Source organism: Engystomops pustulosus, chromosome 5, assembly GCF_040894005.1.
Source record: "Engystomops pustulosus chromosome 5, aEngPut4.maternal, whole genome shotgun sequence".
Lineage (NCBI taxonomy): Eukaryota > Metazoa > Chordata > Amphibia > Anura > Leptodactylidae > Engystomops > Engystomops pustulosus.
Window position 1 is genome coordinate 192,752,476 of NC_092415.1, and position 17,912 is coordinate 192,770,387.

The following is a 17,912-nucleotide window of genomic DNA, read 5'->3' on the forward strand; positions in this document are numbered from 1 at the left end:
GTGCTTAGGAGGCTGTATTTCACTGGGATGTCAGGAGAGAGAGGGCTGTAACTATTATCAGTAGCCACTCGCTCTCCTATCAATTTTAGTTAGATCCGACGCGTTTCCTGAACACATTCATCAGGGATCATGATGTATGTAACTAATAGTTGGCTAGACAAGACGATTCATATTGGGGGTCATTTACTAAGGGCCTGATTCGCGTTTTCCCGACGTGTTACCTGAATATTTCCGATTTGCGCCGATTGTACCTGAATTGCCCCGGGATTTTGGCGCACTCGATTGGATTGTGGCGCATCGGCGCTGGCATGCACGCGACGGAAATCGGGGAGCGTGGCCGAACGAAAACCCGACGTATTCGGAAAAAACGCAGCATTTAAAAACCGAAAATGTGTCGCTTGGGAAGCGCTTACCTTCACCTGGTCCAGCTCGGTGTATTCCAGCGCGTTCAGTTGATTTTCAGCGCAGCAGCGCCACCTGGTGGACGGCGGAGGAACTACCTTCATAAATCCCGTCCGGACCTGAATCCTGTTCAGAGAACGCGCCGCTGGATCGCGAATGGGCCGGGTAAGTAAATCTGCCCCATTGTGTCTAGTCTCTAAGAACATTGATATAGCGTATCCCCGGATTGATGATAGCGGCTAACGCCCGCGGGGAAAGCCGGGTATATAAAGCAAGCGCCCCAGCCACCTGTGTCGTCACAGGGTGGTTGTCAGCCAGTAGGAGCGGGCCGAGGAGAACGCACCTCCGCATTAGGTCCGCCCCCACCGCATCATAGATGGTATATCCAATGGAAGGCCGGTGGCTATCACAAGCCTCCGGTCATGTGACCGCGCGTCATCGGGACGCCCACGGACCGCCCCGATTCATGCGTAGAGCACAGCGATTGGAGAAAGTGCGGGTGGAAGTAAACAATGAGAGACGGCCACTCCCTGATATGTGTCTGACACAGGGAGGTGAAGAAGTGCGATAAGCTTATTTACAGGGACATCAAAGGATGCTCATCACTTAGCACCCTGGACGGGATAGTCTGCCTGCAGATCTGCACCCTGTAGCAAAATTGAAATAAATATGGACAGATGACTGCCATTCACGGCGTAAGGTAAGTAAAGTGAAGCGCCAGGGCAGGCACAGAAGCAAGGGAAAGAATAAACAGTGGCAAAAGTCCATACCCAACCTCATACGTCTACAGAAATATGAGAGACCAAGGTAAGTATGTAGGAGAGATATGGGGAGAGAGAAAAGCAAAGGAAATGAACCGTAATAAACCGCAGAGTTAGAAAGAATGGAACGGAGGTAAATATGGATGACCAGTATGATGAATTGACAGTAGAGCCAATAGTGCCAAATAGAAAATGTAAGTGTGTAAATAAGGCACCTTAGTTATAGGCAAAAGTCCTAAGCCCAGGACGGCAAATGCATCATATTATAGAAAACTGGTGAAAGATAGATTTTCATTGAGACCCTCTGGCTCCATCGTTCTCAAAGTGTAGATCCACCTAGTCTCTTTTTGACAGATGAGGCGGTCCCAATTGCCTCCACGTTTTGGTGGTCGAACTTTTTCGATAACCTGAAAGCGCACACACTTAGGGTCACTACGATCTTTCTCCGCAAAATGTTTAGCTACTGTGGTTTCTCGATGTTTTTTAATGTCGCCCATATGTTCCTGGATCCTAGTTTTTAACGGACGATGGGTTTTACCAACATAATTGAGTGGGCACGGGCATGTGAGCATATATACCACTCCCTCAGTGCGGCAGTTGGCATAGTCTCTGATCGAATAGGTCTCCTTTAATAGGGAGGTTTACAACCATATACCCCTTCTTCAGTGAATACTGTGTCCTCAACACCCAGAGCTCTGCGGTTCCCTATTCCCTATTCTTCCACCATTGCCTCATACATCTCAAAAAAACGAATCTCCTGCTCATCTGATGGAGAAGGTAGTGGTCCAGGCAGGAATAGCATTACCCAGGTTGCCAATGACATGTCCTGGGTGCACCAACTGATTCATTAGCATATGGATTTGAATGGGGATTTCTCAGAAATAGGATAATGGACAAAATAATAAAAGCTATCTTGCCTACACACTATGATGCATGCGGAGGTGGTAGACTCCCTACGTCCCAATTATTTTGTGTATCATTACATGGAGTAGCAGTAAGGTCAGTATGTACATGTATGCTGTATATGCCACTCATACACCCCCATAAATATATCATCCGGTAATGCTGAATAGATAACGCAGACCCTCGTGGGTTTACACTCTGTTTATTATTATAAGTTGACCTGTTGAAGACATAGCATTTCTAGAAATGTTCCTGAGAAGACTTTGGGCAACATTTGCAAAGGTCATTTGACTTGATTTTATATTTCAAGTACTGGCTGCAGTAGTAATTGTATAGTCAGAATACATATACATGTACTGTTACTGTATGAATCCCTATCTGGGGACCTGCCTCTACTACACAGCATGCATCGTAAACAATTTATGGAACTTTTTTGTAAGAAAACAATAGAACAGATACCAGCTCATTACATCCCAATCGTATGACGTATAGTCGAGCTGCGAGGCCGCATCCAGTTAGATAGAAGCGTGCTGAGATAAGTAAGTGTCCGAATAACCAACCACAGGACTCCAATATCTTATATAAGCCATATCCCCCGTAAGGGAGCCATATAAGACCCTTCCTTAGTCACAGTTACTTTTTCAGGACCATGGACCATACCATTAACCAAGATCTCCCCATTCAGCCAACGTTGGACTCCAAGAATTTGCATACAACTTTTCCCAGGGAGCATTGCATTTCCGGTAAGACTCTCCACAAGGATAACAACTTCAGAAAAACATGAAATCTTTGAACCTTTGTAAATATTACCCATTGTCTGCAGCCCCATATTCATTCGCCAATGCACCTAAAATTTTATGATGATTATAGTTACTGGGAAAGGGGGAAATTTTTTTCAATTTTTGGACAAAAAAAACAGAATATCACTTTGGCCACATTTGTAATATTTATATAAAGCACAATATTAAGTAGACAGCAATAAACCACGTTGTATCATGGTCATTTATCTGGGTCATTGATGTCTATGTGCACTGTCTGTAAAAATGGATCAAGAAATCAGATATCCAGGAGCACAAGAACACCTTGAACCTCAACATTGGCATTCGCTAGGCTGCACTAGTACTCGTCCATACAGATCTCTTGTGGAAAGTCTCTTCTGAAGCCAGTAGAAGAGTTGTTGTCCATTCACTACTGTTGTCCAGCTATGTTGCCCAGGACTTACTACTTAATTCCACAATAGGAAGACTACCGTGAGTAGCATCAGAACTTCAGAGCAAAGGAATCTTTCTTCGTTGATCTGGGATCATAAGAAACACTCTTTCTGTCTCTGGATAGGTAGCTCACAGTATTATTTTTCCTGGAAAATATATGAAAAAATTCAACGTCTTCCACCAGAAACCAGTACTGGTGCATTGTTCGAAAAACTCAACATTGCTCTGATACAATGAAGCCTTCTTTTTCTCCAACTGGTTCTACTTCTGCATAAGCAGGATGACCTGATCCTCTCCTGAACTTCATTGCCGGCCATCTGCTGGGGCGTCTCTGTAAAGAAAATAAAGACATATGAGCTAACCCTTTTAATGTTTGGATGTTGGTCTTAGCCTCCACTGTCCTCCACAGTAGGCGGCTATTATTATTTTTAATAGCATCTGGGCTTCCTCCGTGTTTGGCTAGCTAGTCTGCTCAGGTATTCTTTAAGATTCTTCTATGCATCATGCATGTATGAAGCACAAGAGTTACCAAAAGTCAAGATTAAAATATGAGGGGTGCAAATTTCCGGAACCTAAAAACCTAGAATTCCAGAAATTTTAAAAGATGACCTCCACCCCAACTTGGCCCCTTTGTAGCTTGGATTTCTTAAGCTAAAAGGAAGGTAAATCACCAGTCTTGAGATCAGAACTTGATAAGGTTCTACAAACTCCACCTTCCTAGGTTGTGCTAGACCAAAAGGACAGTGGAGCGGGGGGATCTTGTTTTGCCCTTTATTCCTCCAATAATTGACAGCCCAATGAGGATTTTGTTGGCAGCTATTCCTCCCCAATCCGTCAACCATTCCTTAATATACATCCTCACTCAGTTTCAAGCATTTATGTGTTTTTGAAGGAATAACCCCCCTCCAAGAGGAACATGATCAGGATTGATGAGATTCCAGAATCAGGAGAATAACCCACCACCCATTGAGAAAAAATAAGGCCAGGACAGATGAGATTCCATAATCAGGAGAATAACCCAACTCCAATGGGAAACAAGAAGGTCAGGACTGATGAGATTCCAGAATCAGGACAATAACCCAACTCCAATGGGGAACAAGAAGGTCGGGACTGATGAGATTCCAGAATCAGGAGAATAACCCAACTCCAATGGGGAACAAGAAGGTCGGGACTGATGAGATTCCATAATCAGGAGAATAACCCAACTCCAAAGGGGAACAAGAAGGTCAAGACTGATGAGATTCCAGAATCAGAACAATAACTCAACTCCAATGGGGAACAAGGTCAGGACTGATGAGTTTCCAGAATCAGGACAATAACCCAACTCCAATGCAATGGGGAACAAGAAGGTCAGGACTGATGAGATTCCAGAATCAGGAGAATAACCCACCTCCAATGGGGAACAACTGACCAACGTCCTGATAACATGATTCAAGATGGAAACCAACCAGTAATGATAAGAAACCAACCAGTAATGGTTTTGCCGACCATGAACCGGTTGTTGTAAGGTATGGACCATTCATTACAGTGGCATGTAGCCCCTCTAAATCTTCTGGCTTTCACCTCCAGAAGTTATGCTCTGATCTTGTTTCTTAACGCAAACTTAGGGTTTCCCAAAATGAATGGAAATCAATGCAATAAAGTCATCACAGCATAATCCTGCGATGAGAACACAAGTCTGGTTGATGGGTAAAGAAATCTATATGAACGTTGTTAGATGAAGGAAACAAGTGAAAATCAAAAATAAATTGGGACTTCAAATGCAAATCAATATAAAATTCAATATTTTTTACTAGCGAGGTATTTTGCTCACATAAGCCAGGTATTATGCAAATCGCTTATCTCTAAAGTAACTGGCTCTCTTTGTAATAAAACAGATTTTATCCTTGCGGCTTTAAAGATACAGTAAAAAGAGGGATTATCTCTCATATAGTGAGCCGGTGCCGGAGTCTCGGGAGTGCGGTGCGATCAGCATTCTGCACAAGGTCATCGTTCTTCCCGAGATCTGACAGATAGTTAATAAGTCATTGTAAAGTCACATAGAAAAACCTTTATCCAGCAAAAGACAGATCTGATGTTCATGAAAGAAACATGTTTCAGTATATTGTGCCATCTGAGAACCCGACACGGTGAGATATGTTTACCATAGCAACTACTCAGGCGGCACATGGAAGACCGGGATGTCACCTGAGATCTAGACAAACACGTCTTATGTGAGGTTCTCAGGAGCATCATACATTTATTTATCAAAGGGGTTGCCATTGACTACATACAATGATACTGATGAAACAAGGGTCTTGAGAAGGGGTTAAGGCGGTAAATCAAGTACATGAAGAATATATAGGTTCACATGTGCACCAGACGTTTCATACACATTGCGGATCCCATGGTTCCTGTGTGACATCACATGACCAGGGATATAACGAGCCATGCAATTGCGTGACATCACATGACCAGGGATATAACGAGATGTGCACCTGTGTGACATCACATGACCAGGGATATAACGAGCCGTGCACCTGTGTGACATCCCATGGCCAGGGATATAACGAGCCGTGCACCTGTGTGACATCACATAGCCAGGGATATAACGAGCTGTGCACCTGTGTGACATCACATGACCAGGGACCTGTTTTTTTCCACAGAAAGTAAACACTGAAGCTTCCTATAGAATGATAGAAAGCAGAGATCTAGAAAACTATGAGGAATTCATACAGAAAGTATAAGTTTCATTGCACGAACAATATCAATTATTTGCTGAAAGTGGACAAATCCTTTAAGCCATGAGTTGCCACTTGGCCCCAATTTTTAAATATTGGACAACCCCTTGCTTACCCTGCAAAAGTTGCTACATTTCCTATTTTAAGTCAATGCATTAATACCATAAATCTTTTTTTCGATTTAAAGTACCGTTGATTGGGCAAAATTAGTTTTTGCTTAATAAGTTGTTTGATACAGTAGTTGCTTAATTAGAGATTTGCCCAAAAATTAGTGCCAGAGTGGCGTGGCTGTGACAACTAGTGCACTTGTTTTATTCTTTATACAAATTGGAGGGGATTTCCTAAGACTGGTGCTTTAAACTCTTCATTCGGCTGACCAGGCTGGAATAATCCCTTTAAGGAACTTACCTCAATGAAAAAGAGACTCGCAGAAGACGTTGGGTGATGGTACATGTAAATCGTTACAAGGATGGCAGCTACAACCACCAGAACCAGTACAAGTATCCCGATAATGAATCCCGTGTGCAAAGACCCGCGCTGCTTCTCGGCTGCACTGTCATCTGTCGAGGCTGCAAGGTGAGGAGGGAACACGACAAGACACAATGGCGAATTAAACCGTGTATTTCAGGAAGCCTCGCATATTCATATATCACAGTGTCTGGTGCATACTAAAGCTAAGCTAAAAACACTGCAAAAAGCTAAAAGAAACACCTGTAAATACATCCACATTATCACCATTATCACATCACCCCCAATGTAAGGACAACCACCTGCCACGTGTAATTATCACTGGGTTCCAGGTCAAAATACATTTTAGCAATTTATTGAGTGGTAAATTCAAGTTTATTTTCTTTCACAAGTATAGAAGTGATTCATGGGCTTTTTTGGGTTGGAGGATAACATTATAAAAGAGTGGGGGACCTCATCAGGACAGATATTGACGTTTCGCAAAAATTATTGGAGCTCCTTGTCAAACATGCACAGTGTTCGATAAACGTCTGTTGGACTTCAAGACATAGGACAATGGTTAGCTATCTCCAGCAGTCCTACAGAGCATCGGTACCCGGCCTTTCTGCTGCAGGAAACAGTAGGTTACCATTTAGCTTTTTTATCGGGAGCAGTAAGTAAGGTGGGGGGGTGGGGGTTTAGAAGGTGGTGAGACCATGAGGTGCTGTGGGATGATGAAGCAGGAATGACTGTTGACTGAAGACGTGGTGGAGATTGATAGCTCCTAGGCGCATAGCTGTTGGGCTAATGACTGCTCAAAGGTGGCTAGCAGTCCGAATATAATAAAAGGTGTGTGGCCCCTTTAATTAGAGGTTGCTCTACCCTCTCATCTTTATTCATCAGAGGGATGTGCTGGGGCGTGGCCAGTAGTGTGGGCGTTGCAAGAGGTGGGCACAAGCTTAAATACTCTGAATAGCAGAGACTCACCCTCTTTTTGATCGGTTTTCCCTCCCTCCCTTTTTATATAGTTTTCGTGTATTTTTTGTCACAGCGGGCGGTTTTTTAGGGGTAACACTGCCCTACATGCCCCTACATATGGCAGGCATACAGGGTGTTATCTGGTGTTATGTAAAGTGGAATGGTTAAAAGTGTCTATATATTCAAACAAAGAAATGGTTAAATTATCAATGGTTTCAATAAAGCTGTGGCCGACCCCGAGTCAACCCACAATTGAGAATGGTTAAGCAATGGTGGTTATTTATAGTTGGGGTATGCGGTATTAAAGGGGCCAATCCGGCTCCGGGTTAGTAAGTGTTTATTATTTGAGCAGTCTGCCTGGCCAGGTTGCTTCTACTCCTCCGTGGAAATATGGGCAGTGGGACATGGGAAGAGCAAACACATCCTGGCCAAACATCTCCACACCTTCAGTCAACTGTTGCTCATTCTCCAACTGTGGCCCTAAATAATCCATGGCACAATATTGGTCCACAGCCCGGTGGTTGGGGCACAATGTTTTAGAGAATGTAGAAGGTCCACATGACCGGTTAGATCTTGAGACCTCCCTGTAGTTGGACCCCCAATGATCAAAAGGTTATTCTTATTCAGTAGGAAGAGTATAAAGTAAAAAACAATTGCAATACCTTGTTACAGTTCTTTCATACATTATTCAAAAACTGTCCGAAATTAATCATTTTAACCAACATTTGTCAGAATTTAACAAAAAATGGTTGTTTTAGCCAACTGATGACAGACTGTCTGTATTTAGATAGAAGACAGCCATGATTGAATGTTGCCCGATATACGCATCAGAAAAAACGTTCAATCAAACTCAAACTACAAAAGATCAATGGTCTACATACAATTTATCCTTTAAAGTACTTTCCCGAAAGCCGTGTTTACCCTTCATCCAGTATCTCTGAAGTTATATAAGGTCACTTCCAGACTGACTACTATTAATGTCAGGCAGGTCAACAGGCATCTCACTGGAGAGACTGTCACTGCATGGAAACGGTGAAGCTGCAGGAAACGGGAACTTGATATCATCCATCACTGCTGTCCTGATGCAGTATTAACAGGGCTAAATGGATGATGCATACAGTGCAGTAAGACCATGTAACTTCCTGTTGTCAATCTGGTTATCTCACGATCAACAGGTGCTGGTTAACTACTGGGTCCTGGCAAACCCAGAACAGTAAGACTCTGTTCATGCATTAGATTGTAACAAAATCTATCGAGAATAAATGACTTGATAATTTAGCTCTGTAAGGTGATAAGTCTATCCAGTGACATTCTGTAAGGAGTTAATTCATTGGAATCTTTATCAGCTTCTCCTTATCTATCACCTAAACTATCAATTCCTAAAAGTAGGAAAAAAGGGAGAAAAAACAGGACTAAGAAAACATTTTCTTTAAAAAAGTATATTAGAGAGTTTACTATTAGCCGCTGCACTATTGATCTATGCAATTTGGTTAAAAGTTTACTTATGCTAAAAGTTTCCGGTTGAGGTTAAAGAGGACTTTTCACGAACTTCACATCTTACATACTTTAATAAGTTCTTCTATACTGATTCTGGTATGGTTAGGATCTTTTCTTGAACCCCACAGAAATCAGTGCTCTTAAAGGGGTATTTCCATAAAGACAAGATTCTTAAATATACTCAGGATAACAAAATAACACATTCTCCAATTCACTGTTATTAACAAAAATACAGCATTTCACAGATATTATTCCAACTTGTCTCTAACAGTCCTGGTGTATATAATTTTGGTTGCCCCAGGATCCGACCGTAAATCAGAAGTCTATGGTCAGGAACAATATTTTGTTCTCCGGTCTGAGCTCCTCTCTGTACTCTAGCCCCCACCCTTGCATTCCAAGATGAGCTCACACACAGACTTACTGCTGGCAAACAACAGCAACGTGAAAATAGTAGAGCTACAAGCTACAGACATATAAGGTTTTTATTCAGACATATAAGGTCTTTATCCAGGGGAGGGGGAGGGAGGCATATAGCAGAGCTGATTGTGTATGTTATGGCTGTGATAGCAGAGAAGGGAATGATGTTCCAATGAATGATGCCCAATCATCCAGATTTACATGTAAAGAATATAAATATATGGATGAAAGCCACACATAACATTCCTCTAGGGACGGATATTCCTCTCCTCGATGTGTAATTGCTGGTTTCGGCACATGACACCTTACATCTGCTATAAAAGTGACTTACAAAAACAACAGCCATAAATCTGGAGCGGCATAAAAAAAAACATAAAACGTCATATATCGGGTATGATAAAAACCCCTCCACCACCCAAAACCCAGCGGAGACGCTTCATTAGCAGATGTTTTATGGCCTCCGGTTTTGTAAACAGAATATCCCTGAAAGTAATTTGGACCTGACGAGCGCCTTAATTACACAGATAATAAATGAGATTCCTCTTTCACAATAAATCAGCGGAGCTGCCCGGCAGACAGGAGATAGACTCCCATTGTCATTAGACTTTACAAAGTTTCAATTGATCAGGTTCTAAAATATTTATATGGCCTGAATAATGAAGAGATGGAAGTTGCCAAAATCGTTACTTGTGCATCATAAGGGATTCGGTGTAAGTTACTGATGGCTCCATAAAGGCGAAACCCATTGGTGACCTTTCTTCGTCCCAAAATTCTATTTAGATATTTCTTTTCATTTTGGCTATGGATTTTGTTTGGTCCTGTTACCCAATTTAGTTAAGCAAGTCCCCATTTTGCAGCTACTGGTTGTCGTATGAGGTGGAGCACTACAGGTCAGACAACAGGAGTTGGACACTAAGGGCCAGATGTTTCACAGTTGTGACCCACAAGTTCCGTTTTTGCGCCAAAATGAAGCGCCTGAATTATCAGAAGCTACAACCATCTGTGATGAGTTGAGTTCATGCCTCTTAAATGAAAATGCTACTAACCCTGTAATCAGTCTATTGGTTTTGTCCCTGTGGAAGAGACAGAAGAGGCCGCTGGTCACATGTCCATATCACATGTCCTGCACTTGCTTGGGCAGGTCATATGATCAGCACTATGTTTGCCTGTAGTCGTTAGCTTGCAGTGCATCCAGTATGGCCAGTGTTGTGGTAAGACACCATCTCAGTGGGGATGAGGCAATGTGAAGTGATGGCATTGATACACATCATTAATATGGTAACAGAGCAGGACAGTTTGTTAGTTCATCAATGGGAGCAAAACCTCAGCGGGAGGAGCTGTTACTGAGAACTGAGGGATCATGGGAGTTGTAGTATCTTGTGGTGGCCATCTTGGTGATAACTCTGGCTACTTTAGAACCCAAACTCAGTCTTCTGGAACAGACCCAAATATTACCATATGTTGGATAATAATCCTCCATAACTCATCCAGGGATACCACAGCAGATCATGACCAATCAGAGTGGATCATCACAAGTCACAGGTAATAATAATAATCTTTATTTATATAGCGCCATCAAATTCCGTAGCGCTTTACAAATCAATGACAAATTATTCATTATAAAAAATATACAACCCCCCCCCCCCAAAAAAAATAGAATTAAGAATTAATCCGATGATCCACAGAAGGTCTATAAAAAGTCTCTTTTAATACTTGACCGTTATCGAGCATGTCGTCGGTTTTAAACAAACCATTCTATTCTATAATGTAATCTGCTCCGATTGATACTAACAAGTTCATTATGGATCTTTTTTATTTCACAAAAATCGCATTTCCAAACCAAATAATTCTCTAAACAGTTCCACTGCGGTAATATATTGAAATAGAAATCCGAAATGCAAAGAACACGTCTCTAGGAGATGGAAGTCGGCGAGAAGATTGATTCTGATTCTACTGGGTTATATCAGGTTATTCTTGGATGATGTTTCTATTTTCTAGCAATAACGACCTGGATTCTTGAGGAGGGGGTTGGTTACAGGTAGAGCGCATTGTCTATTGATTCTATATATTTCTATAGCTTTCAGAGAAACATTATGGAATTTAAATGCTCTATTTGAAATACGAGTAGGGTGGGGCATAAGTGGATCAAATCCTATCAAGGACAACATCTTCATTGTGATGGGTTTCTTCAAGGGTTCTTCCACAATATGAGTGAGGACACTTAATGTAGAGTAGTTTGGAATGGTAGAAGACGTACCTGTCATAAATATGTCAACATTGTATATCTACATAGAATCTTTGAATTACAAAACTAAAAACATTATAGGAGTAAGAATGGATCGGCAGGTAGTTTATATGAATGGCATCAGGTCACTCAACAAATCCTAATCATGGTGTTAAAGGAAATCTACCACCAGGATGAAGGATTGTAAACCAAGTACACTTACATGCTGGTGTACGCCCCCTCTGGCTGGATCTGCTCTTCTTTTAGCTATTTATGTCATTGATTTTTTGGAAAAAAAGGCTTTAAAATTATGTTAATGAGCCTGAGGGGCTCCAGGTTCCATTAACACATATGGAGCTTGTGGCCCCTTAGGCTTATCTGCATAATTTTAAAAGCTTTTTTGTAAAATCCAGGGCATAAGAAGCTAAAAGAAGAGCAGATCCTTAAAGCTTTTGTGACTGGACAATTTCAACAAATATCATTACAATGGTACTTTGCTATGGCACACAGTTTGGTGGTGTAGAGCAGTTGAGCTTTGTGCCGCATACAGCGTCAATTTTTTAGATAATGCAGTGAAATTGGAAGAGAAGTCTTACGTGATGGTTCAGTCTTCGAATCAAGATAATTTTGGAGATAAGTTTATCAGAAGAAGATGGACAACTGCAAAACATAAATCTGCTTATAGATCTAAATCCTATAAAGAAAACGGCATAAACTGCGAATGTGTCCTGATCCTCTCCGCAGCTATCTCTAATCCAAACAGACAATTCTCCGTGGTCCGGTTGGTAAAGATATTAAAAACAGTCAGGATAAGAAGAAAAGAATGAGGACTCCACATGTCGTGGATTGAAGATCTTCTCCTGGAAGAGGAAATCACTCTAATCGATTGTGATATTTTTTGTGTTTAGTCGGAAGACAATTCCATCACTTCAAAGTGACAGCGCGGTCCGTGAGACGCGTGTGATTACAGGCGAGGTGACAATAAGTCCCTTCTGCGGCCAATTTATGATGAGTCGTGCTCATTTGGTTAATGAAATCCGAAATATTCTGCACTGAAACAAAAATCATCGCAACTTTTAAAAAAAAAAAATAACAATAATGGAAACGGCAATAAGGAAGAGGAGATTTCCATAATCAGATCGCACTCCTTTCACCTCAAGGTTACACTTCTCCGGAGACATTGATTTCAATCTGTTATCGTGGAGACAATAAACAAAGCTGTCAACTTTGGAAACAAGCGGTGCCACATATATCGAGTGACGGATTCTAAGTATGAGGCTCGCAACGGGTTTCCAGAGGCTTCTCGGAGAGGAAAACTTTATTACAATCATTACGGAGCAGATGCTGCTACAAATTAAAGGTTAACCAACAGGGTGGGATGTCACCAAAATAATTACACTATGTGCGTCCCGTATCTTCTAGACTTCACGTACATATGGAAGGACGAAGGAGAAGGAAGCATCTGGGCATATGAAATATCTACTGCGAGATAAAGTGATTGGCAATTATTATAATAAGTATACGTTTTTTCTTAAAGGGCTTGTCTTAACAAATGACGCTTATGGATGGGGGATAAGTTTGTGATTGGTAGGGGTCCACTGCCAAAGTTATTGGAAGAACAGAGGACCGAAATCTCATGGAACCCTCGCTATGTTTCAGGCATGGTGCACATGGAGTTATGTCTACGGAGGTCTGGGGTTCTCCTTGAATGGTAAGTGTAGTGGGACAATCCCTTTAAAATTTGATGGTTTAAGTTCCAGAAATGTGAGAATAATAATTCAAAAGGGTCTAACTTTTAGGAACGCTTGTGGCAGGCCAAGTGTGCGTCTATGGAAGCGTTGGAAACGGTTGAGCATGGTGCATGACTCTCTCTGGCGCTCTCCGAGAGCTGTGCTTAGATATTTTTGGCACTAAGGGAATGGCCGAGGGGCACACGTGCTGGAGAGGAGGAGAGGTGAGCACTGTTCACCTCTCCCCTCTCCATAGAAACATGTTGTACTCACTGTACCGCCATAGATGCCAATGGGGGATGTATATCCTGCCATAAATTTGCGGCCATTTATCCCCCATAAGTTATTGTGAATGTAGCCTAACACTGACATTGAATGGAGCCGCTTCATTACAATGAGCAATCGAACGTCGGACGATCCCTTTAAAGACTTATCGTTTTAAACTTTGATGTGGATTATAAAACCTTTGGTAACCCATTTTTTAATGCATTGTGCAACTATCGCTACAACTGTGAGAAGAAATTGGGGATTACCAATGATGAGCCCATATTACATACAGAGTAGGTTAAAGAAGATGAGAAAAATGTTTTCGAGATTGCTTCATGCTTTAAAGGGGTTGGCCCCTTTTTAATAAATCTCTTCCATTAGACATGTCTCGTCATGTATATGTACATGTACCTCTACCCCATTTGATTCAACCTATCATGTTCTCACCATGCTGCCCTCTGCACATATACAAAACTTCCTGTTTCTCGCTCCTACAGTCCGTCCTAATGGCGTCACCCACTGTGCCTCTTTCTCTTTCAGTCCGTCTCAATGACAGACACAGGAAGAGGGAAGGGAGCAGGGTGAGTAATAAACTACACAGCTCCTCCTATTCATCAGAGCTCACACATGTAAACAAAGATTCCCAGAGAGTCTGCAGACAGCACTAAAGTAAATAGCAAGACTGCTGAATCACTTGATGAACATTCAGGGTTTATTATTAAGGCAGTAAAGGGACATGGGTAATTTATGTAAAAGAGTAGACAACCCTTTTAATCATGGAAGTCCTCTACATTTTCCACCTGCACAGACAATGCAATAATCTCAACAGAAACTTTCAGAAATTCCTAATGAAAAGCTGCAATGTATCTATTTAACCATTCCCTGACACATACATCCAAGCCTGATGCTGTCTCAGTAGCTCTATCCCTGCATTACAAGAAAGGTTAACTTTGTGTATTTTGCCTTATCTGACAAAATGACATTTCTCGCTTTTTAGTGGTAGATTTTAAATGAGATAAAACAATGACATTTCCTGTGAGATCGAAGTCTCCATCCAGCGGTAACCACTACTGTACTCTACTTATATGCGCTGTCAGATACAGGGGGAATTATTTAGCTCAAAGGGAAATTGTCCCCATGAAAAAGCTTTCCAATATATTGCGGGAATGTTATAAAGCAGGAGGAGCTGAACAGTATAATATATACAGTAGCTTTGTGGGAAAGACTGAGCATAACTTGTAAAATGTACTGCTATTTCTATGATAAAGAGTACAGTTATTGGTCCCCACGATAAGCAGCCTTCACTGACTGAGCATGAATAAAGGGACGACAGTCAATCACTGATAAGCACCACAAATAAGCTACAATGGAACTTTCGTAATAAAACTATATTAAACTCTACTTCTCTTTCTGCTCTATAACATGCTGCCTGCAGATAGGACACTATGGGGCTCATTTACTAAGGGTCCGAATCGCGCACTTTTGTCGTGTTTCCTAGCGATTTCCAGTTTGCGCCAAATTGCACGCGATTGGATTTTTCCGTATCGGCGCCGGCTTTCATGCGACAGAAATCGGGGGCGTGGCCCGTCGGACAACCCGACGGATTCGGAAAAAACACGGAATTTTAAAAAGACGAAGGGACGAAGAAGTTGAACTTTGGCGGACCTCGGCGCAGCAGCGACACCTGGTGGATATCGGGCGCACGACCTCAGTGAATCCCGGCAGACCCAGATCAGCGTCGGAGAACGTGGCGCTGGATCGCGACTGGACCGGGTAAGTAAATGTGCCCCTATGTGCAATCTTATCAGCTCCTCCTGTTCTATAACATGCTGCCTGCAGATAGGACACAATGGGGCACAATTTCTTACCCATCCGGAGGAGTTCACGTAGTACAGAGTGTCCGACAATCATGCACTCTGGCGCAATTCACTAAGATTGTGCACCCAATTTCCTGCATGTGTCGCTTTCCCGCTCAGGTCCGCCGGATTTCACCTTCTTCTTCCTGGTGCATGTAAGCGCTTGGGCTTGCGACACAATTTGAAATTTAAATCCCACGCTCCGAGTCCATGAGTCCGAATCAGTCGGATCGTCCGACGGCACGCCCCCCCATTTCTGTTGCATGAAAGCCAGCGCAGCTGCTCCACAATCCGATCGAGTGCGATACAATCCACAGTTAAATACCTGTCACAGCGCCGCAAATCCTGAAAACTTTGTAAATCCAACTAAAGTGCCATCCGCCGACCCTTAGTAAATAAGCCCCTATGTACAATCTGCTCAGCTCCTCCTGCTCTATAACATGCTGCCTGCAGATAGGACACTATGTACAATCTGCTCAGCTCCTCCTGCTCTATAACATGCTACCTGCAGATAGGACACTATGTACAATCTGCTCAGCTCCTCCTGCTCTATAACATGCTACCTGCAGATAGGACACTGTACAATCTGCTCAGCTCTTCCTGCTCTATAAAATACTGCCTGCAGATAGGACACTATGTACAATCTTCTCAGCTCCTTCTGCTCTATAACATACTGCCTGCAGATAGGACACTATATACAATCTGCTCAGCTTCTGCTGCTTTATAACATGCTGCCTGCAGATAGGACACTATGTACAATCTGCTTAGCTCCTCCTGCTCTATAACATGCTGCCTGCAGATAGGACACTATGTACAATTAAGTGTGAGGGACAGTTTGATAATTTCATTGCCACATCTATATTTTGTATTATCCTGCCTGATACATGACATATGTCCTGGTCCTCGTGGTGCCTGTAATATCTTCTCTCCCGCTGCTGTGAAATCACCTTTGATATAATTGATCTCTTTATTTTCGGCTGGTGACACATGGCTTCCTCTGTACCTGCGGAGGCTGATGGTGTTCTCCTCTCTGGCATCTTCCATGCAGTTTTCTTTCAGTGCCCCCAATTACGTTTCGCACTTGATGACCCTCAGTCCGGGCTGTCTCCCACTCTCATCATTTAGGAGACGACATTACATCCAAGAGATCCTCGAAATCTTACAACTTTAATTGTGAATCTCGCTGACGAGGTGGCGTCTAGTTGGGAGGGATTTTCGGGAGGAGAAGAGTAATAGGATTTTCCATTTCCTAGAGAAATCTCTGGTGTGAAGGCGGAATTACTCAGCGACAAAAATCCCAATCCAAGTCCTGTCACCTGCCAGATGCCACGATATTCGCGGAGATTGTATACAGAGGTTGAGAAATTGAAGGGGAGATCGTCTTGTCATTAGTACTTGATACAATCTCTCTATTGTTTGCAGGGAATGGGAAAACCACTTTAAAGAATAGTCAATAAGCCCCAAAGCCCTTAAAGGGGGTTATCAGCTCTAAAATCGCCCCACAAGTAAAACCTGCTTATTGCAGGGCACTTTTTAAGCTTTCCAGCCATATCTTCCATGTTACTCAAAAATCTTTAGTTTGAAAGAAAATTCCATTTTTATATTTATGCAAATTAGGTTCTTGGTGCACTGAAGGTGGAGCTATACGTGACGGAGCACTTGGTTTCTCATTATTACACCCAAGGATGAACCTAACTAAACTCTCTGTTTCCTGAGGCGAACAATATAAAATTGTGCCCCCTCCACCTCATCCAGAAGCAATATATCAGGTTATTCTTTTAGTAAATGGATTTGCAGCATAGTGTCTCACACTTGAGCTCAAATTGGGTGTGAAGAGACACTATTTCTAGGTGTCAGGTCCTGCTTTATAGAAGGCGACGGCAGGTGTGAAGCTGTCCCCCATCTTTCTGCATTTGGTGCTACCTGAGGCAAGAGGCTCAAGTCGCCTAATGGATAATGCATATCTGATTACCCCCTTGCAGGATGGCAATCATTGTGTAGAGGTAATGTGATTAACAAAGAACTGGTGTATTGCTCCGCCTCCCCCCCTTACAACTCAATTGATATCGAGATAAAAACTGAGTTTTTTTCCAAATTGAAAAATACTTAGAAACCAGAATAGTATTTTTGCAAAACCTATAAAGTGCCCTACACAATGCTGCTTTTATTTGTAAGGTGATTTAGTAGCCGGTAGACCCCCTTTAAGCTGTCGAATGTATATATATTTCTATATATACTAGAATCAGATGTAGCAATGTGCTTCAAAATGTACAGTAATTATGTGTACTGAAAGAGTTAATGAGCCAAAATTACATAATGGCATCCCGAAATGCATATTTAATGGATATTGCAGGTGTTTAGCGCAACCACAAAACAAATATGTTCAATAGAAAAGCTTTTAGTTTGTTAATTGCCAAGTGCAAAAACGGCGCCGTGCTCATAGTACATAAATACCTAAAAATCTGTGGGCGCCTCATTACGTACATTACCCGCCAGACG

The 17,912-nt window shown here is 42.2% G+C and overlaps 1 protein-coding gene across 1 annotated transcript in view; it reads right to left on the reverse strand.

The window, feature by feature from the left end:
- Positions 1-2,252: 2,252 nt before the first annotated feature.
- The window catches only part of PLXDC2 (plexin domain containing 2), a 282,435-nt gene continuing 266,775 nt past the window's right edge, over positions 2,253-17,912 (reverse strand). The window contains exons 13-14 of the mRNA XM_072154195.1: positions 6,406-6,566; positions 2,253-3,608 (exon numbers count right to left, since the gene is read on the reverse strand). Of these exons, the coding sequence (XP_072010296.1) occupies positions 3,492-3,608; positions 6,406-6,566 (278 nt within the window). The 3' untranslated portion in view covers positions 2,253-3,491. The remainder of the gene's footprint in view (positions 3,609-6,405; positions 6,567-17,912) is intronic.